The sequence below is a fragment of the Empidonax traillii genome, unplaced genomic scaffold, assembly GCF_003031625.1.
Source record: "Empidonax traillii isolate 1590-97213 ecotype Southwest subspecies unplaced genomic scaffold, ASM303162v1 scaffold674:size665969, whole genome shotgun sequence".
Taxonomy (NCBI): Eukaryota; Metazoa; Chordata; class Aves; order Passeriformes; family Tyrannidae; genus Empidonax; species Empidonax traillii.
The window spans coordinates 112,387-135,750 of NW_020955867.1; the positions used below are offsets into that span (position 1 = coordinate 112,387).

The 23,364-nt window shown below is 38.9% G+C and overlaps 1 protein-coding gene across 1 annotated transcript in view; it reads right to left on the reverse strand.

The window, feature by feature from the left end:
• Positions 1-23,364, reverse strand: part of ATP2B2 (ATPase plasma membrane Ca2+ transporting 2) — a 227,361-nt gene that overhangs the window by 20,339 nt on the left and 183,658 nt on the right. Inside the window, exons 16-20 of the mRNA XM_027899525.1 lie at positions 16,737-16,843; positions 15,828-16,019; positions 7,850-8,063; positions 4,097-4,308; positions 2,511-2,618 (exon numbers count right to left, since the gene is read on the reverse strand). Of these exons, the coding sequence (XP_027755326.1) occupies positions 2,511-2,618; positions 4,097-4,308; positions 7,850-8,063; positions 15,828-16,019; positions 16,737-16,843 (833 nt within the window). The remainder of the gene's footprint in view (positions 1-2,510; positions 2,619-4,096; positions 4,309-7,849; positions 8,064-15,827; positions 16,020-16,736; positions 16,844-23,364) is intronic.

A 23,364-nucleotide genomic window follows, 5' to 3' on the forward strand; every position in this document is an offset into this window, starting at 1 on the left:
TACTGTAGTTAGACATCGTAATAACACAATTATTTAAAATCCATTTCAGTGTTGCCCTCTGGAGCAGTCATTTTTCTCTTTGTTCTGATTTTTTTGTTGGTCTGAATAAAAATAGGGGCAGTTGGCTATTTAAACAAGACATTACCTGGGACACCTAAAGTAAATCTCCTACAAAGTTAACTATTAGACCCATTTAGCAAAAAAGTGCTGGAAATTTCTTTTCTGTTTGTCTTGCTTTCAGCAGTTCTGAAATCACATCTCTGAAGCCCAGATGTATGAAAGATGGAGAGAGAATCAAGACAGTTGCAGCAGAGTTGGTGAGGACAGTTTTGGAAAAGTGGAATGGATACAGGGAAGAACATGTGGAAAGGTACCAAAATAAACCTTTGGGTTTGCTGAGGGTCTCCTTGAACTTCATCATCCACAAGTTCACTTTTTAAATATTAGTTTTAAAGACAGTGAAAGAAATGTAAAAAAACCCAAACAAACAAGCAAAGCAAAACCAAAAAGCCCCCCAAAAATTAATGAATGGGTGTGACACAAGCAAAGACAGAAGAGGAGAAAAAAAACCCAGAAGGGAAGTGCTAGTGATTTAAATACTTACTGAAAGGTCTTCAGCTTCCCAGCTTTGAAAACACTACAATGTCAGCACTCTACAGACAGAAGCTACTTGAGACTGTTTGGGATCTGATGAAGCTGATGGTGATGAAGCACTTTCAAGCCAGTGCACACAGAAACAACTGGACTGGGTGGAGATTCTGTGCCCCAGAGCAAACCTCTCCTTCATGACCTCTCTCAGCCAAGATAAGATAAAATTCTGCTTTAATTCTTTCCTTAGGGTGCTTACATGGCTGTGAGTTCATCTGTTTTCCCAGACCTGCCATTAGCTCACGTAATGGCAGACTCAACAGACTGGATGCAGATTAAGGAACAAAATATTATTCCCAGAAAAATCATCTTAGTTCTAAAAAGTGATCAGTAATTCTGGAAATGCAGCATGAAATATTGTAGAAAGCCTTGATTTTCAGAAGCGATGAGGGCTGTCTGTTAGAAAACTGTCCCTCAAAGCATCTCAGACCGACTTCCTAAAAACTAAACACCTTAAATTGCGTTTAAAAGTGCCAACTTTGACATCGAAACTTGAAAATCTCGATTGGTTTAGTGGTTCATAAGAACAGCAGGTTCAGGAGGTGGATTGAAAAAAAAAAAAAAAGGGTAACAAATTTGGTTTGTGCTGAACTAGAATTAGTCATAGCAGGAGAGAAAAGGCTGAGAAGAAAGAAAAGCAGCATTTCTAAAGGAAAAGAAGTCCCTCTCACAGTAGAGCTCCATGAGGAGAGGACTTGCCAAAGACTGTGACTCACATAAATATGGACAAATTGTATTTTTTTTTTTTAGGTTGTGTTTTTTCTTTTCTGGTCACTAAATAATGACCACAAAAGAAAGATTTTTTTTTTTTTTTTTTAGTGTGTGTGTGTATTTGCTTTCTTTTTAGTGATAAAATTGTTGAGATATTCCAATACCTGTGTTAATTTATTGGTTAATATTTTGCAATAAGACTTGGGAACTAAATTGAAAACAAATGCTGATATTATTATTAGTTTTCAGTGGTTATGTAATAACCATGTATAACAAAATTTAGAAGCCAAAAAGTACATTGATCAAAGGCTGTGGGAAATTCTTCACAGCTGAATGGTCTAAAAGCTGGAAGTTGGTATTTTCCTATCAGCTGAAAGAAAAAAGAAATCTTTCCTTTCTAAGATTGTAATTCTAGATCTTCCTCCTGCTTCATCATAACTTAAATCCCATCTTCAGGTAATAATTGCAGTAGAACCCTCAGCAACATTTACAATAAAAGCTGTTCTGATTCTGAGCTTGTTTCTGAACTGCCCAAAAAGTTATTTTTTTCTCCATAAGAGAGCAAACAATCAGTTTTGAAATCTGTCATCTCTTCATTACAAGTCATATCAGTATTCAGCTGCAGTTGGCAATCTCTTCCCCTCTTCCTTCATAGTGACAAACTGTTGATCTACAAGTATCTTTACATCTGAGAGAAAAAAGTGTAACTTCACATTTTGCTTTACTGTATCGGGTGGCACCAACCTAAATACGCAAATAATGCATTCAAAGATGAAAAAAATATTATTATTAACTTTGCAATATGTGTTTGTACTTCAAAGAGTAATGTACTATTTTAACAATAGTGATTGTGTTTGTATTATTACTCCCAGACAGATAATCCCATCTGATTTAAGGATCTCATTGACATTTGCTTTTACATCTATGTATAATTATGCATTAGCTAATGATGACACAGGATATAGCAGAAATTTCAAATGACACATTAATTTAACTGCATTTACTACGAGACCTATCCCTGAAGTTCTCAGAGAGCTGTATTTCAATCTGCGCCACCCAGGACACTGTGAGACATCGAGGAAACCACAGTACAGGAGGATTATGAACAATATCAGAGCTTTGGATCTGCATGTTCCTGAATGCTCACTTACCTGACCCCATACAAGTTCTCCTAATCCAATAAATACACACCACATCCACTGGTCAAGCTGCAGGGGAGAACAGCTAAAGGGTTTTCCTCCAAACTGGACAATTACTATCTACAAAGAAAATCACAAAAGTAAGGAGATGAATTTTTTTTGGTGGGGGGGAAAACCAAGCAAAGAGGAAAAAACCAAAACCAACCAAACAAAAGAAAAGCTGCAGTCACTATAAAAAAAAATAAAAATCAAACCACATGAACTTATGCACTCAGAATTAAAGGTCAGAAAAAGCCATACCAGTTCAGACTAAGCTTTCTTAGCCTCATATCTACCTAACAATGGTCAGGAAGACCAAAACAGGACTGTCTCCCTGTACTCTCCCAGTTCCTGAGTATTCTCAGCTGAGGATGTGTTGACCCTGATGTCATTTTGGAACGTCCATTGCAAAACAGATTTTCCCCTCTGATTAACATTTTATTGCACACTTAGAGATGTGCTACAATAGATGGACAGAGGGTGGCAAAACCACACACCCTGGAGCAGGATAATCAACACATAGAGAATCTGAACAGGTTTCTAGTCCTTACTAGACTGGGTGGGACAGTTTTACTAACTGAAAATCAGATATTATTGATATTTCTTGTTAGTAGTGCTGCTGCAAAACCTGAAATCACCAAGCAAAGCTTTAAACCCCCAGAATTTTAGTTCATGGTATTAAAACCATGTTTTTTGAACTAAGGGTCATCACTATCAAGTCCTACTGCCTATCACTGGTGCCCTTTCTCCAATTCTTAATTTACCAAGTAGCTTCCCTTTCCTGTTTCAACCCACTGCAGCCCAGGTTCAGGTAGCTCCATCCTCCTCCTCACTCCTTCCAGGAGAAAGGTCCCAATCCTGAGTTTCCAGGATGCCACTGCAGAACTGAGCGACCGTGTCAGGAGAGAAATAACTCAACTCTAAGGTTTCTAAAAGGTAATATCAAATATATCCAGCACGGGAAAGGTGCCAGCAAATGGATGGAGATGCCAGCAGGAGGAGGAATTGGAGTTCTTGCATAAGAAAAATTACAACCTTCTGGGGGGAAATGTATGGCTGTAATTATGTTCACACTTGACTGGGACAGCAAACTCAGGGGATGAACATGAGGAATTGCTATTAAGAAGAAAGATTCCTGGGAATACTGAGTAGCATTTGGCAGTGGCATTTAACAGAAGAACAGTTCAGCTTTAGGTACTTGAAGGAAACTTTGTCTATTTGTGTAGTGGTAAATAACTCTAAAAGGCTTTGCTGGTATACTATAGAACAATTTCTTCTTTAAAAACAAGTTATAATATCAACAAATAAAGATGGCTGTTATTATTTGACATGCTAAGATTAATTTAAGAATTAACCTGGTGAAAGTGATCAAAATTTTTGTTGTATTAATGGGGCTACATATAATTTTCTATTATTAACACTTGTATCGATTGAGAAAATCTGTGCAAATAGGTGGTTTACTATTAAATGCACCTCCTGCAGCACTTAGATTTAAAATTTAAAAAAAAAAACCAAACAACAAACACACAGAAAAAGCTAATTCTTGCCCACATCATTACCTGAATAGCAAATGTACCCAGTACAATAGTGCAAAAAATGGGATTTCTGAAGATGCCATCAAAGACATTCCTTTCGCCGTGGATTTTCCGTGCGTTGATTTCATTGAAAAGCTGCATCATGACAAAGGTGTTGAAGATGATGGTGTAATGCTCTGAAGGAGGAGAGTGAAGCGGTGCATTCCTCCCACTGTCAATCTTAAACATTTTCTCACCTGGGCGTCAGACAAAAACAAGAGTTTCCACCAGAATAAATTAACCAGGTCTGTATTTCCCTTGTTTACTTTAGTTGCATTCTATGATCTGCTTTACCACCTGCCCTTCCTACACCAGTGAGCAAAACACAGCTCAACTTCCTGAGCAAGAAGCTTCTCAGATGATGATGACTCTTAGCTAATAACTCAGTACACCTAGGAAGAGTTGTCAGGAGCACTTTTCCTCTAAACAGCAGCAATTATTCTGAGCAGTCAGTTCCTTCTGATGCACTTAAAGCCATTGACAGTATTTTTGCCATTTTCTACAGTAATTCGAAGCAGCAACTCTTTAGCAGGTTTAGCATTTACTAATCCAGTGTGGCATAACTTTTTATAACAACTATTGAAGGATATCAGTGATAAACAGCACAGACATTCATGGTTTTAAATAGATTTGGAATTGAGCAGCATCAGGAATTGCTCTTTATTTTGATAATTTTCACCATCATTTGTAGATCTGATCAATAAAAAAAAAATCACATCTGTCAGCAAGATGACAACCCATGCTGGGTAACTGCAAAAACGAGGTAATTTGGAAAAGATACCTGCACCCAAGAGACCTCTTTTCTTACAGAATCACAGAATGGTTTGGGTTGAAAGGGGCCTTTAAGGATCACCTAGTCCAGTCCCCCTGCCATGGGCAAGGACACCTTTCAGTAGATCACGTTGCCCAAAGACACATCCAACCCGGCCTTCAACACTTGCAACGATGGAACATCCACAGCTTCTCTGGGCATTCATGTGCTGTGTCTCACCACTGTCCTCGTAAAAAAAATTTGTGTCCTTGTGTCCATTCCAACCTTTCCTCTTTCAGGTTAAAACCAGAGTTGGACACAGTGCTCCGGGTGGGGTCTCACAAGGTGGGAGGAGAGGGAAAGGATCACCTCACTCGACCTACAGGCCACTCTCCTTTTGATGCAGCCCAGGACAATACTGGTTTTCCGGGCTGCAAGTGCACATTCCACCTCATGTCCCATTCTCCACCCCCTTTCTAATACACAAAGTTCACAGATGACATCCAGCCACTGAAAGAGTCTAATGTGAGGATGGGGCATTCACATGGAAGTGTAAATAATGGAGTGAAATAAGAGTACAGAAGATTATCACAATACCACTAGTTTTAACAACCAGCGTTTTGTTAATAGAAGCAAATTAAAGCTAGAACGTTTTTCTGCTCTCCCACTGGCATTATAATCAGAATTTCTGCAGAAAGAAGAAAGGTTTCCTCAGGGTTTCTCCCGAGGCTGTTCATTCCAACAGCTAAGTTATAACAGGGAGAGTTTTTCTGCCTTGGGATATTTGAGCAGTTCATGTTCAAGTCACAGGGAATAATGAGCATGCTTCCAAAGAAAGGAATTGCCTTACAGTCTTTTGACAGAAGGCAGACTATGATGTCACAAACACGTCAGTAACACGGTATGAGGCCACAAAACAGACTGGGAGAGAGCGGACACTTTTAAGCAGACTAAACATCTCCAGAGAGGTAACTAAGCACTGGAAACATCGCCCCTACTGTATACAAACATTAAAGGAAAAAATATAAAGGAAAAAAAAGATGTCTCGGTTTTATCTTTCATAGATACACACAAATTACATCTATTTGCTTTCATTCCATACACACACAAACAAAAATATGTGAATATTTCCCTCAGCAAGGGCACCTGTCCTTAAGTCTCAGTTGTTGCACTCAATTGTCACTCAATTGGCACAGAAGAACATGCTGCTATTGTGGAATGGCAGTGGTTAAATCCATAATTACTTTTCTATTTCCAAACCTGTTCCAAAAGGTGGTTACAGCAAAGCTTTTACTTTATTATGCCTTCCTGCTGAGGTGAAGATTTTTTTTTGTATACTACAGCCTGACAGGACTAGGTAGTGACTTCTGGATTTCTGATGTGCCTGATGCCTCTGAGACATTACTGTATGTTCAAACACAAGGCATTTCTGCCACATGATAAGAAAAAAGAGAAAAAACTTGATGTACTAGTCCCTACAGAAACCCACTACAAAAAAAAGGAAGCATTATTTGATCAAAATAGAAATAATTCTCATTAATTTGGGGTTTAATTATCAATGCACTGAGCTTAGAACATCGTGTCACTGCAAAGCTGAGCCTCATGGAGTTTAGAAAGGAAAAGACTATTTCCTAGGCTTATCAGAAAATTGGTTGGGCTGTGCCCTTCAAAGTGTGCATGAGTTTTCCAGAGACACTCAGGAAATTAGAAAAGGATGAAAAAGCCTGGTTTTCTTTGCATCTGGCTTAGTGTAAAGGATTTTAAACCATAAAACTCATCAAAAAGCCATTATAATTCCCCATGAAGTTCACAGAAGTTCTCATTTCAAGATTCATACCACACGAATTACCAAGACTTTCTACACCTAGTTTAGAGAATATTAAAATTTCCTAAGGCTTGCTAGACATTCTCAAAATACACTGTGAGTGTAACAGTTTTACAGACCACCTCTCTTCAAAAACCTGGCAATTATTTTGGTTCAAGTAATTCCACTGCAAACAGACCATCACCTCCTCTGAGCATCCCAAAGAAGCTGCCAGATGGTGATAAGGTGGAGCAAGGCTTTCAAAACAGAGCTCAAAAACCTCCTAAAAATCATAAATTTCCATTTGCAGCTTATCTGGAAGTCTGTATATATATGAAAAAAAGTAACCTGAGAGACAACACATGCAATTTAACAGCAATGACATAGTGGCAAGAAGACAATACCCAACTGAAAAAATCATTAGTCCTTTGAGCAAGTTCACTTATTATTGTGGAGCAACAGAATCTATTATTAGCTCCTACTATTCCCTGCAGCAAGAAACATTTTTCCTCCTTCCCTCCCCTCTCCAAAATACAACCTATAAAAAGCATCCGTTGCTAGCAAGGCCTGAAGAAGAATCCAATAATATAATAAATTAGATTATTTGTCCCCTTTTAATATCCACTCCAGAAATTAAATGTCAAAGCAGAGTGTTATTTGTATCACTTAATACTGATTACTTGCTTTCTATACTACTTAAGATCAACATTATTTCTTGACAATGGCAAGCGTTTTGCTCCTGATTAGAGCTTCTCCAGCCCTTGGGAAAATAGAGCTTGATTTTTATTGTGGTTTGGTTTATGGGTTTGGGTTTTTTTTTAATTTGTTGTTACATGCCTACTCCAAATGACAGGTCTCAACATGAAAATTCAGTGTAGAAGCTGGCCTAGATACTCCTATTAAAACGTAATTTTCCCTGCTGTGTTTTGATACAAACTTTTGCCCAAATCTATATTTTGGGAGGAGACAAAAAACTCCCACTGAGGTAACAACGTGTGGAAGGTGACCAAACCCATTCCATCTGTTGTGTCTGCAGTTCCATGAACGAGCTACGTTAACTACAACAGCATTAATAAACGTGCATTAAGGCACGTTTTGACACGTTGAGCTGCACAACAACTTCCAAACCAAGCAACAATTGAGTCTAAACCCAACAATTACCTAAAGTCTAACGATTTCTTACCCACAAAGAGCAGGGTGAAGATGAGGGTGAGCTGGTAGACAGCGTGGCCCAGGATGTTCTTCATCATGGTGCGGGATATGAGGGGCTTGTTCCTGCCGTACGGCTTGCGGAGCAGCAGCGCCTCCGTGGGGGGTTCCGTGGCCAAGGCAAGGGAGGCGAAGGTGTCCATAATTAGGTTGACCCACAACATCTGCACGGCTTTTAGAGGAGAGTCCTGTGGAGACAGGGAAGGAAGTTATACATTTCCCAGGAAAATAATGGCTGTCGGGTCGTTTATTTGGGATGTCGTTTCTTCCAGCGGGGCTGAGACAGGACACAGAATAACCCAGCCTGAGCTGCTGTGACCTTTCCTATATTTCCTCTGCAAGACCAGAATCAGGGGAAACACAATGATCTGTGGTCATTGATCTGTGGTCGATGATCATCAAAGAGAAATGATTCCTCTGCAGTCATTTAAACCAGGAACATTTGAATCACACAATTCTTACAGAGCCAACAGTGACACTTTGTAATACTTATCACAATATTCTCTGCTACCTCGTGCTTAAAATCTCAGGTGAATTTAAGATAATGCAAGTGGGAGTTTCTTTGCCAAAAGAAAAACTGTATTGAAACAGTTTAAAAAGTAATGTTTCCTTTTACCACTATAACCTATCTTTAATTTTTTTTCAGAAACACCTGGAAATTATTAAAAATTTATGAAATAATTACAGAGACATCTTGATATATCAAGATATATATAATAAGACCTTTAAAAACCAAAACCAACATTAAAAAAAAAAAAAAAAAGCCTGATATTTTGATGTTAAAAATACTCCGAAACTTATTGAACTATATCAAATGTGCAAGAGCAAGACAATCTTTTATTGCAGCCACTATTATTTTACTGGAAACAGGATAGCATATTTGGAATTATGGGTATGGAATGAAAAAAGCCAAATATTGCCATTTGTGAGGATGCAGGATGTAGCTCCTGAAGCAGCTCGCCAGTCACTAGAAGGAGCTCTTTCCTCACACAAAATCCATGGCCATAGAACACAGGACTTTAGGTTGGGTTTAAAAAACCCCAGAAGTAACTAAATACAGCAAACACAGCTCTCAGGAGAGGCTGGACAGCTGTTATAAAGTCTGGAGGTGTAGCTCATCGGGGCAGCTCTGAGGGGAGACTGATGCAGTTGCTCCCAAGACCCAGGAGAGGAAAAATGAACAAGGTTCTTTTCTGTATCCAACAGCCTCCTGTGCCTTCAGACCTGACAGAAAACAAGCAGCACTAGTAAAGTCTGCTTAGTGTTTCAAATAGACCACTTTTATCAGGAAAACAGAATCTCAAAAGTAGTAAGGTATGGCAGATTTCGTGATGAAACGGAGTTAATCTACAGTGTGAAAGCTGGAAGAGAGAGTGCTCTTTTTGGGCACTACCTTACCATGGTGTTGCATTTAGGGGAATGGCATACAAAGCAAAGCAAACCCAACAGAAACTTTCAGAACCCTGTCCTTTCCTTAAAAGGGTTAAATATTCACTTTTAATGAAATGCTTTCAAATAATATGACACATTCTCTATCCCAAGTACACATGGAGAACAAGGGTAAGTGGTTCACTCTCTGGTGGATCTCACTTATATTTGACTCCCCCCTTAGATGAAATATTATTTCTTCTTGAAACACCTTTTAAACAGAACACTTACACAAATTTTGATACATTTCACTTGTTTAAAGAAAAAAGATCACTTCTGGCTTATTCAAAAGGATGGAGAAAGGTAACCTGCTGTTTCTAAGTCTTACGGGTTGGTTACATCATGGAAAGGAGGAAGATTAGCATTAATAGATTCTTGACCTGTTGGTTATGGGTTATGCATTAACTGGGCTTATCTGGAGAGTTCAGCTCATTCACAGGGCATGCAGCTGCAGAAACAGGAAATGCTTTTGTCTTTAGAGGTGCTAAAAAACTAAAAGTGATCAGGAGAAACTTCATTTCAAATCGAGACCTCATTTATTTTATTAATACATATGGCTCCAAAAAAAAGAGAGTACTTGCAGGAAAAGAGGTTTGCTGATAGAGCTCAGAGGCCCTACATGTGACACAGTATACAGGGAAGAAGGAAAACATCTTTTCTGCTGAACAATTTTCCCTGTCATATTTTTTGCCTTTCTAGTTAATAAGTTTTCTTGAGAAACATTCTCTGCGTTGGGATGTTACAACAGCTCAATTTCCACTTCATGTGCTGACTTCTATGTCAATAAAACTGAATTTATCTGTTATGCTTAATAAATAATCAGATAGTCAGGTGTCTGTCAGAGCCTGCCATGGTCCCAGCACAACACAAAAGCAGATTATTTCAGTCTCTAAATCACACCACTGTAATTGGCAGTCACCAGTTTTGGCAACAACATGTTCTCACCATTTCACACTGCCAATCACCTTGGGTGGCTATGGTGCCCCTAATAATTATCTATTATTGGCAGTGCTACACTGCTCAGTCAAGTGTGAGAGCTCATTCTAGGCTGAAGCCCAAACATTAAACACACATTAGTCTGGGCAGGCAGTGGAATGAAATTTCCACTGCGGCTCTATCTGATTTCTGATTAGTTGGTGGAAACTGAGGAAAACACATATCAGCTAAGGAGTTTAGACTTCCATTACAGATTTTAGTCCCTTGTGCAAGTGGGATGCAAATCAACATTCTTTGCACTGTGTTTTAGCCACTGACTGAGTGGTTAACAATTCTTAAATCTCTTTCTGCAAACTTTGGGGATGAGAGTTGTTCAAACTGCACACCACCCAAAATCACCACTTATTCATCAAATTCCTTTCCACTTGACCTTGGAATAGGTTAGCATTGGCCTAGAGGTAAAAGGAAAATGTCCCTTAAATCAAGTGATGTTACACTTCATCTTGGAAACACTTAAAAGTCAAAATCGCCAAAGGCTGGAAATACACTACAAATCTTTTGTGACATGCAGAGCCTCACAAATTTTAGAGCTTGTTACTTTTGATTTAGATGACAAGCCGCGAGGGAATAAAAGGTATTTTCACCCTCACCTTTTTACTCCCACTTGTAACGGAACACACGCACAGATTCATAAAACTGAGCATTTCTGGTAGGTTAACTTTCTATGTATTAATGCAAAAAAATGTCAGCCCTCACTTCTGCTGCTGGATCACAGTGTCTACTAATCGTATGGAAGTGGCATCCTTAATTCTGTTTCCACGCCTCCAAGCCTTGCCAAAACAAATCTAAACAGTGCAGACTTCGATTTTATATTACAGCTTTTTCAAATTTGTCCGTGCTATTATTTTAGGATTTGCCAAATACAGTTCTGCAGTAAAACATTATAACCATGTAAATTACTGCCTTATACATGTAAGTATAGATCATCCTCAATTTTTGGAACAAGATCTGTAAAAACAATTAGTGATTCATGCAGTAGTTCAATGTTACAGCGCTTTTTAATTAACATTTAATTTCCCAAACATAATGTCCTATAGAGTCACTGTTTTCAGTTCCTACTGTCTGCTGAAACATTAAGTCTTTCTCAAAGTACAAGAACAATAATTTGAATGTAAAATGTTAAAACACAGTCTTTGTCTTCCCTTTATTCAGTGCAACCTTTTTGAATAGTTACGTTGCCTCAGCAGTTGGAGACAGACAGAATCTGGCACGGAGATAAACCCATTTGCTCTGTAGTTCCAGTAAAAAAAAAACTGTTTCCATTTGACTGAACTGCGTTTTAAAATCTTTATTTTGTTCATACCCAGATTACTTTTAGCAGCTCCAAACATAATGACCTAATATTTTCTTGGTGCTGTGGAGGGGGGGGGGGGGCAGGAAGCAGGATGAGCCTTTTTAAAGCACGTATAGAACTCTATATGACACCCAGAGATGGGGAGCAATGACTCACTGGAAGTGCAAAACTCACAATAATCGTAGGCAGAGCTCCAAAGAACCACATTCACTGAACCAATCAAGGGCTCTGCAAAGCTGTTATTCAGAGAGTGAAGTCAGAATCCAAGATTTGGTCTCTCAGAAATCCACTGGAAAAATGAACAGTTGGTTTAACCTGGGCCAGGAGTTGCTGAACAGAAAGGACAATTATGCACAAACTGGTCAAGACAACCCTGATCCCTTTAAAAGTATGCACATGGCAACACAGAGAGAAAGGTAAATGAATTAGATGAATTAAAAAAAAAGGGTGAATGAATCTGGCTCAGTGCACTGTGCCACCCAAACTGCACTGACATGGGACCAGAGCTGTGATCTCATCCCTGGTGTTGTGCATGCACTGAACACAAAATTAAGAGCACCAATGCAGCCAGAGACTGAGTGTTCCTGATTCAGCTTTTCAGCAGAGGCTTTAAGCTCTGTTTTCTTGCATGACCCAGATCTCAAAGTGCTTTATGTAATCACAGAACCACAACACAAAAGTTCATTATCAGTTGAAAATTTAGAACTTGTGGCTTATAGATTGAGCTGCTGTAAAAATGAAATAGGGCCCAGTGTAAGTTAGATGCCTGTGAGGGGTAGTTTTGGCAGCAGCTCTGCTAGGCCTGTCAGCATCTGTGATTCTTATACTGTTTAGAATATGATTTCTGTCACCTTAACATGACTTCGTGCTGGGACCCATGACAGAGAATAGCAAATGACCATTTGCACTGGTCCCTTGTAGTCTGCATAATAACTTATTTGAGGGCCCTCCGCTACTCCTTTATAATCTTTACATAACACTGGAGCAACACACAGGGTCACACACACCCTGCACAGGTGGTTAAATATCTATTGAAACAGCAGAGCAGGACAAAACAGGGAGAGCAGATATTGTAGGTGCTCTCTATCAGCAGCATCTTGTTGAAGCAGGCACGAAGTAGATAAATAATAAAATAATAATTATTTTAAATTAACCTAATTAAACTAAATTGGCAAGGAGTCTAACTTTATTAATCTGTTTGGAAGAGAAATTGCAGATTCTTAAAATGAACACTAAAGGTCACAGGTTCTGCCTAATGTTTTTCTTAAGCCTCTCCATGGCCCTCCTAAGGTGCTCTGGACCAAACAAATCATCTCCTGCGTGGGCAATGCTTTCTCTGGGTGCCAATTGGAGGTCTGGTTTCACTCATGCCAGGAATTCACACAGTCAGACCCTTCATTAATGCAGGGTTGCTGTGGTTTCACTGGGAGTCCTGCAGGGAGATGACCACATACTCAGATTTACGTGTACACCAGTGCAACTGCAGGATCAAGACCGAATAAAATTAAGCCTATTGAGTTGCAAAGCACAAGCCAAATGTTAAAAAAAAAAAATCAATTAGTCCAAACAAAGATTTCATTTTCTTTGTACTTCCTTTAAGCACAAATAGTAGAAACCAAAAAGGGTAAGTGTAAAGGAAGTTTCATCCTAAAAGCATCCCAGTGTGCTGGTTCTGAACTGCAGAACAGATTTTCTGAGAGATGCTATAAGGAAGCACAGCACAAATGTTACTACTTACGCAGGATTTTTCCCATTCTAGACTTGCCTGTGTAATATTCATTAATCTGAATATTAATGGTGGACTAAAACCATGTTCTGTGTGTCAAAGAAAGCCAAACTGAGCACCTAAAAGCAAAGAAGTAAAACTCAGTCCAATGTGGACTTTCTCTATATTCACAATGAAGGTCCCAGGAAGCTGCGCTGCCTTTTGGAAACTACAGATTTCACTTCACTTGTCTGTTAAGGACTGAAAGGTTTCAGTCAAAATAGCAACTGAAGGCCTGTGCCCAGTTCTGCAGATTTAGATCTGTGTGTATGTTGTATGCAAGATTTTTCAGTACAGTCATGCATTTTGTGCTGGAGCTATTTTTTCACAGCAACCAGAGGGTACAGTATGTTCCCGAGTGCAATTTTTAGCAAAGCTTATGAGCCAAACAGAATGTCCTCTCGCTGGCTGGAGTCAAAGCCTAACATAATAATGTTCACTGGTGAGGCAAAATCCTTCTTGAATAAGACAGAACCGAGAGCTGCCCGAGATTATCGGCGGTCAGGCCGTGGAGTGGAAACAACGGCGGAGGAAACAACTGCTGCCCTTTTGCCACCATTTCATCTCCAGCTCCTGTCAGACCTCTCCTCTGCATCTGCATCTTTACTGCCAAGTTAAGGCATTGCATAAGAATCTGCTTGCAAAGAAATACAGGAATTCTGGGAGTGTCCATTAGAACCTGTAAAACAGGGACAAGAGACTTGGCAGGCTCGGCAAGGATCTTACAGACCACTGGGGCAATACAAATGCACTGGGGCTGATCCAAACCCTTCTAGAAGCCAGTGGAATGATTCAAAGGATGAAATTAAAAAGGGGAATATGCTTGCACTGATTACACACTTCACATCCACTTAGACTTGATTTGAAATAGTCCTTTCACTGATTCCGTAACGTTTAACCTCTTCAGGAATAAATTAGAAATTCCTTAGCTAGTGAACAGCATGTATTTCCCTTTGCCCTTTCACAAAGCAACTGAAGATGCTGGACATAAAACAACAACTTTCACCTTCAATAAATGTTATTAGGCAGCATCTGAATAAAAGCTGTCTGTAAAACAGGGTTTTAAAAGAAGCACTTGCTTCGGTTCCAGTGACGCTGCTCGAACCACCCAAGCCCTTTTTTTTTTTTTTCCTACGTGGTTTTGTACCACTCATAAAAATCTCCCAGAGTTTTAGTCCTTTTCCTTCTGTTATCAGTAACAATCACTTCACAGCTAAACATTTTCTCAATTTGCCTGAAAATACTTCCCAAGGGAAAAGGGAAACGCATCCAACTTTGCTTCACCATCACTGATTTCATCCCTCAGCACAGGCTCAGTTGTGACAAGACACCACCACAGCCTCGAAATGTCAGTCAGGGCGTAGGAGAAGTTTCACCTCACACTGAAGGTTCCTGGGTTTCTGGTTGCAAGTATCAATTCCATGATCACAGTGTCAGTTTACCCCAAGCAGAGCTGATGATTTATTCATTGGTTTGCTCAGGTGTGCAGGAGGTGAAATCTACCTGTGCAACAGGTATGGCATCTGTGTGATGCACCACAGGGGGAAGCATCAGCTTTCCCCTGCTGTGTCTCAATCCAGGGAGGCATTTTGTAACAACATCTGCCTGTAGCATCTGAAATATATATTATTTTGGGCAGTGACAGCATTAAAACCTACATTTTGTTATCTCCTATTGAAAGACAAAACTCTTGTACTCTACTTAATTCACCCTTTTTTCTCCTTAGGGCAAAGAAAACTGCATTTTATTAATCAGGAAGCAATAATGTGAGGGTAAGAAAATGTGGTTTGCCTTCAGGTATGCTTTTTGTAAAAGACTTAAAGGTGTGGCATGTGAACCAGGATTGCACTGAGGGATTGATGGAGAGGAAGAAAGAGATGTCAAAGTCCAACTCAATGTATCATATAATTGGTTTGTCACTTGCATCTGGAATTAAAAAGAATTGCCTGAAAGCAACAAAATAATTTTTATCAGTCAAAAAGATCCCCTGCTGGGATTACTCCTGTGTGGGAGTACTGCTCTCTTGAAAACAATAATCCCATTCCATAATCCATCAAAAGCACATATTTAACAGTGAAACATTCTGAGAGGAAAAGGCAAATTCATATAACCTCCTCCTTCTCCCAGTGCCTGACACTGCCTGTCCCATCATCAGGCTCAGGGATGACAATAATATGTAATTAAAAGCAGGGAGGTATATGGAGGCAGCACAAAAATCAGGAGGTCCTAAACAAAGCTAAAGAAACAGCAAGTTTTCCTAAAGAAACAGCAATTTATTTTGGGGAGAAAATGGATTAGTACACTTTCTTACAACAACAGCTGTTCAACACCGAGCAGCTCAATCCCAAACACACTTAAAATGCTTAGAAGAACTTCAAAAAGCATATTTGCTGTTGGCAAAGGGTGAAATGTGAGCCACCATCCCCTCAGGCAATGCAGTGTGGTGGGGTCTGGCCCTGAGTTCCTCACCTGGGTGATGCAGGCCCCGGTGAAGGCCACGATGACGGCCACGATGTTCACGGTGAGCTGGAACTGCAGGAACTTGGAGATGCTGTCGTAGACATTGCGGCCCCACATCACCGCCTTCACGATGCTGCTGAAGTTGTCATCTGTCAGGATGATGTCAGAGGCCTCCTTTGCGACATCTGTCCCAGCAATACCCTGGGAAAAAAAAAAAAATCGATTGGGAATGAAATGACCTACTAGAAAATACAGGGGCAGGTGGAACTCCAACCTTCCCGCTCGTTTCAAGACCACAGTTGTACAAAGGTTTCCCAGCACAGTAACAGTGGCTGCTGAGTATATTCTGCATTTTGTATTTGCTGTAATGTAGCTAATTTGGCCTATTTTTGAAGTGAATAAGGATGCAGAAAAGGGAATTAAAAGTGGAATTCATGTGATGATAGTTCTGAGTGTATTAAGTTATCAGCTTAATGACTACTGATCTTCTGGGTTATTTTTATCATTGATGATTTTATAAATATACATCATCAGAACTGGTTACAAAAATTAGAATGATGTATCTTAATATATACAGTCAGAGTACACTTGGAAGACATCTTTATGTTTAGTGATGGATTTTACCAAAGCTAAATAGTATTGGGAAGAAAACACTTCATTTTTCTGTATGGACACAGGATTCTGCACACAGCCAAGAATTACCTCAGGTAAAGTATGGAAAACTTACCAAAATATGCAACAGCAGTGAATCTGACACGGTAAATTAAAGGGTTCTGATGTAACATGACTCGCTCCCTTCAGTATATTGCTTCGCTGACAAGTAACATCTAAGCAACTTAACATTTCATGAATGAAAAACCTCTCTCAACACATTTATAATGACACACAAAAAATCAATAAATATGCTGGAGATTATACCATTGCAAAGCCAACATCAGCTTTTTTAAGTGCTGGTCCATCGTTGGTCCCATCCCCGGTCACAGCTACAACTTGTCTCTGCTCCACCTGTGTGCTGTCAATGATACCTGCAAAACACGGACATGAGTGTGTACACAGACAGATGGAAAATAATGAGCAAGATAAAACACCCCTGCAAAGAAAAAAAAAAAAAAAAAAAAAAAGCAGGGCCTGGATGATATAGAGCTCATAATACCACACAAGTCTTACAGAGATTAACAGAGTTGATTTTGAAGGAAAATAATGATGAAAGCAGTGTCATCACCATCTCACAGTACTAGACACCACTATTAGAAATTACATGGAAAGTTCTGATCCTGCATCATCAACACATCAACGAAACTTGCACTGACTTCAAAGGGAATGAGATCAGCTCATTATGTCCTTTTGGGAGGTTTTTGCTATTTAAAATTATATGTCACAGTAAACCCATCTCAGCCCAGCACTCTGCTATATGGAAAGGATTAGCCAAAGACTTAAGTTTTTAAGACTTATGATTGCTTAAGGCTCTCCCAAAACTGTGCCCAAACTGTAATACCAGCTTTACTAGGAGGCCTTCTGGCAGTCAGTTTAACCCAAAGATAAGAAACATCACTGCTGAATTTTATTTAGCTGCAGCCAGATGAGCATTTTAACAGCCATGTTCAATTCTGCCAAGCGATGATTAAGAAGGTATAAAATAATTCTTTAAATTCTGGAGCCAAACGTTTTAATAAATAGACATAATAAAATAATTTCTACTTTCATTTTGAGATCGTTGGAGAAAAGAAAGCACTTCCCACTCGGTGAATCAATTTTCACACAACTAGCCTGCAGGGAAGTATTTTCCACTTATGCAGATAGGGAAAGTAAGAAAAAGAATGAAGAATTTTCCTATGGCTACAGAAGTAGCCTCATTTTTTAATAGGATGTGGATCATTCAACATTCATGTTTTTATTTCCATATCAGGGTCTATTTGAATATGAGTCCAGAACACAGGACTGTTGTGTAGGATACAAGAACACCTCTCCATTTTAATAACTTAGGGGGAGAAATGACAAAATTCCTTTTGCTAAAACATTTTGCACCAAATCATAACCTCTAAAAACAATTATCAAAAACCTACCCAGTGTGAAAAGCTTTCACTCTACTGTGAAAAAAAAACCCTCACTCACATATCAGATAACTAACCAGAAATAGGAAATTGCAGATTACAGTGCAATAGCTGCCTCTTGGCAAGGTTCAGGCTTATCAGGCACCAGAAGATTGCAGTGCAGTGTGGAAGCAGTTAGTGCCCTGTATTTTTCAGACTTAGGAAAACCAGAAGAAAAAAAAAACTATTCCCTTTCCATTGGGAGTATGATCTCAGATAAGTGGCACCTTATTCTGATAAGATCTTACAATTACAGCTTGCAGTTTGTTGGGGTGATTTGCCTTTGGTATTATTAAATAAACAGGGATATTGTCTCTCATTACTATTAAAAACATTTATCTTGGTCTTCCCTTCTTATTATTTACACATCCTTGGATGTTAAATTAACAGTTGAAGCTTCTGAACAAAATATTGTTAAATCTCTGACACATTAGGGTATTAACTGCTCCAAAACAGGAAGATGACATCCTCTGCCAACTGGGTTCCAAATGGGAGCATAACCCAAATCAAGTTGAAGAGGTTCTAATAATCTCCTAATAGATATAAATAGTGACTATAATAGTGATGACTATACTACCACTGCCCTGCATCAGCCAATTGCTGGATGCTCCTCAGCAATTTACATGGTTTAGTAGTCATTCTTAAGGTTTAGTAGTAATTTTCACCCCTAAAAGCAAACTCTTCAGTTGGGATAAACCCAGATCACAGAACCTCATAACCAGCAGCCATAGAAAAGCAGAGATAAAATGGTCTCAGTTACCATCAGCATCTGAGCCCCAGAGCTGCAGTGCAGTGCCATCAGAAATATGGCAATGCATGGCACAACACTAGGGGGATGGATCCCAGTGCTATCCACGGGAAGAGAGAAGGTCTTTGCAAAACTGTCATTTGTGCATCAGGCAAACTCCTAAAATGGAGCAGTAGCAATTATTTGGGATTCAGAGGATTTATCACAACTGTATTTATGCTCCTTGGTTTCAGCCTGCTCTTTTTAATCTGTTCCTCCTCCCCCTTCCTCACATTGCTGAATGTTTGTCTTCTTTCCAGCACTCACCTCCTTCCAAACACATTTACTTTTTGTACTTTTTCACATCATTCTGTTCATGGCTGTGGTAAGGTTTCACCTCAAGGATTTTCTTCAGCATTGAGTAATATATAATATTTACAACTATATAATATTTACAAACAGTGTAAGGAGACCAAAGAGAAGAGGGATGCCCAGCAAGGGCCCTCCCTCTGTAGTTCTGAGCTGTGGAGATCAACTGCTCAGTGAAAAACGGAACTGAGGACATGACCTGACAGACAGTCAGGAAAGAGAATGACCACTGCTTTAACATTCCCTGGCCTTTCCACTCATTCTAAGTGGTTAAAAAAAAGCTTTGGTAATAATTACTCATGTCTAACATTAGGGAAATTTCTTCAAAATAATCTTCTTTACTCCAGTTGAATGTTTACCTACAGTATTTAAAAAAAAAAAAAAAAAAAAAAAACAGGTTTGCAACATGCATCAGGGGAATTCTTAAACTCCCAGCAAAGCTTCCTGCCAAAACAGCCTTGGCTGTTTAATTCCCTCATCTTAAGCTGTTTGGCCATGACTTTCTTCTGTCAGAATGAATTTTATTCTACAGCCGCAGGAACACACCTGGAGCAGAACATTACAGTGTGTTTCACACAGGGATTTGGCTGATGTGGCAGGAATTTGGGAAGGAGGCAAGGAACTTGCATAAGGCATACATTTTTCAGAGCAAGCAGCTTGTTTTGGAGGAGGGGAAAGATCATGTTTAGTTGAGCTGTCATGAAGGGCACTATATGCATAAGCTTGCTATAAAAAGTACCAGCACTGCATACACAACTGGAATTTATCCTGGATCTCCCACCTCCTTCCATCTAAGGTTAAGAAAGCATTCAATCCAACGCGCTCAGGATAATCATTTAAGGGATATTAACCAACAATGCCTCTTCCATTTCTTTAACAAGGAGCTATTTATACCCGTGGCTCAGATCAAAACCATCAAATGTAGCCTCAGGTTCTCCCTTTATTGTAGAACAAATGCTGCTCTAATTTAAACAATCCTCGCTTGCGTTGTCACCCTTAGAGTTGCATCAGTAAGAAAACCCTGGCTCTGGGAGAAAAAGATAAATAAATAAAAAATCCTGGTCTAGATATTTCTTTCTGTCTCAACTGATTGACTCAAAACAGGCAGGCAGGAAAAATTCAGCTGCAGTTGAGCATTTCAAAGGGGCACATCAGCGCAGGTGTTAGCAGAGCTGATCCTCACACAGATTTGTATTTCTTTGACAAGCTGAACACAGCCAGATGCAGTAATATATTTTCATGTTCATGTTCTCTTCAGATTAGTTTTTAATACTGCCAAACCTCCTTGTTAATTTAGGAGGAATTTAGAAAGTCTGTCTGAAAGAGGAGACTCAAATTCATTTTAGTCCCAGGCTTAAGTAGGTGCATGGATAGAGCTTTAAAGGTTAATGGGAAGTGTTAAATTTGACAGTACAGACAGCACTGGCAAATGTTAACTGAACAGTCCCCCCCAAAGCTCAGGATAGCAGAATGCAGAGCAGAGCACAGCTAAAACACCAGGATTTCTGTGCTAACCACGCAGCAATCATGTGCTTCATGTTTTATCACTGAAACCCTAAAGGAGAACCTTGAAGGCACCAGTGCCTCCCACCCCAACACTTCACACAACCTCCAGGGCTGTGCTGACAGAGCACAAACCTCCAGACTCAAAAGCAGTAGAGCTCCTGTTTCCTTTAAACTATTTTTATGTCCTTTGTTTCAGGTTGAAGTTTTTACACTGTGGAACAGGTGAACTTCCTGAATTTTTCTTCACGGGAATTTGAAGAAAAAAAAACTTTGAAATTTTCTCTCCCCTGGGAATCAAACCCACTTGCTATTTGCAACATGCTGATATTTAATTTTAGAGTTTCAATTAATACGCTTTTCTGTATTTTTGCTATTCCACCCAGTTTCATGGCATGTTAATGAGGTTGCAAATATAATACCATCCCATGCAATGACATTTGAAGTATTTTAGTAATTAAGGGTAATTATTACAAATCTTTCCTTCTTTAAAGTTCCCTTTTGCTTGTTAACAAACCAGCCGTACTATCTGATTTTACTATTTTTATAAATATGTAATATTTTTATAAATGTGAATATTTTCATAAACATGAAACATAATTTTAATATTATTTTTAATATCACAAAAATCATTCCAGGCTAATTTGAATATATTGGAAAATATATATAACTGGTAAAGTGAATATTTCTTTTATCTTCTCTATCTTCTCTATCTTCTTCTATACTTTCTGACGACATTGCCCATGAGCATTAAGGAGTTTTTTCCCACAGTATTGCTTTTAAAAAATGACAATTTGGAATTGTTTTAGCAATAGCATTATAAGAACACATCAGTATAAACGATAGGTGTTTTTACTTGTTATATTTTGAAATCAGGTAAAACATACGAAATAACACCAACAGGTGCCTTAAAATCCATAATGTGTTTCAGCTGGACTGAGATACCTAAGATTTTTATTTCACTTAAACAGCTTGTGACTCTAAACCACTTTGAGTGGGTTTTTTCCAATCTACCTCTACTTCAAAGCCATAAATATTTGAAAGCAACTGTGAGCCCAGTCTGAAATGCTGAACCAATGCCTTTCTCTAGTCCCTTAGCAGTAGTAAAAACCAAAAAATGAAAAATAGAAATGATCCTTTTGCTGGGTGGGATAGTGCTATGTTAAGGACAAGAAAAAAAAAATTCCCTCCAGCAGCTGTATGTCATTAAAAATTAAATATGGAAAAAGTTTATTTTCTGATGTGTGATTTTAGCCCAGAGCAGATAGAATACATCAAAGGAGAGAAAATCCTCTTGATCCCTCAAGTGTCTGAGAAAAACATAACATTTTAACAAGAGGCCCAAAACTAGTGAACATTTAAATAGTTTCTTGTAACTTTTAATGGCCCCTGGAGTATTACCAGCCAAAAAAATTCCATCATGATTTCCACAGACTTGATCTTGAACTTTGTTAGATACTTAATTGCTCTATCACTTGACCTTGCCACATCTTTAAAACATTAATTGTATCCATGGCACATGGCATTCAGTAGTTAATGTCTTTGGGATTGTCAAAGTGCATATGCTATAAAACATCAACAATTTCTTGCCTTTTTTTTTTTTCCTTCAGCTGTCTATTGATTTCAATTTCCCTGGCAAAGGTTTCATTTTCCTCTTAAAGGGAAAATCCTGAATGATTCAGATGACTACTCCCAAGGGACTTATTTAATCCACTTAATGAAACACAAATTGTGATTCTGAAACAAATAAACTATTAGGCTGTACAAGTTCCGTTTGTTCAGAAGTCCAAGTCAGCATTTTACATGCACAAGGGAAGGGAAGCTGACTTTGTTCTGTTTTTATATTGACATACTCTCCAAACATTTTCAATCCTCAACACCTATCAGTGAAATATTTTCCAGCACATCTCCCCCCAGTACTTATATAATTTATAAGTTACAAATTTTTACTACTATATAATAAATTGTGGACAACATAAAATATACATGGAAGAGGAGGTGATAAAGATTAAACTGTTTGTCTCCACCTGCCCTATCCAGCATCAATGACAGGGTTTACAAGATATGGATTGTTCAGCAGAACTTCAGTCTTTCCAGAGCTCTTCACACACACACACACACACACACCGGTTTCAATCCCAAAAGAACCCAACCGATCCAGTCTTCAAATTCACACTGGAACTTTTGCATCCAGGCATTTTTACAAATTCCATAATGCTCAAAAGCCTTTGTAACCAGTCATGTATGGAGTCATACCAGGGAAACCTTGTACACCCAGAGGATTCCCTATCTAAATGGGAATCCCTGTTTAAGTAGTCAGCCAACTGAAAATGTGTAACAGATCAGCTGGATCTTGGCCTGAACTTTAACTCCTCCAAGATTTGCTAAAAGGGGCTCTCCAGACTTTTCAGGACCTCAGCAAAATAATCCATCTCTTTCTTCATCAGGAAGTCAGAAAACAACCATCTGCCAATGGTTCTTCCATCTGTGTCAATCCCCCACCTCAGCGTGGCTAAAAATGACGATTTTCCTGATCAGAAACTGTCTGATTTCATCAGCTTTTAAGTGTGAGCTTCAAAGTCAACAGAATAAGATGTCAAATCATCAAGAATTGCGAGTTACAGTTATGAAAAAGGCTTTATAAAGAAAACTGCCAACCAATCCCTCTTTTACAGAAGCATTCCATCTGCAGGCAGCACGGTGAGAGTGTAATTTGTATGGTGCAGTTTTTACAGGACAGACTCTAAAAATACAGTCAGAAATCCAAAGGAAGCCAATGCAAATTACACAATTAGTGAGATTATGGGAACAGGGAATTGCCTCAAACTCCCAATCTCCATTCATGTAATGTTAACAG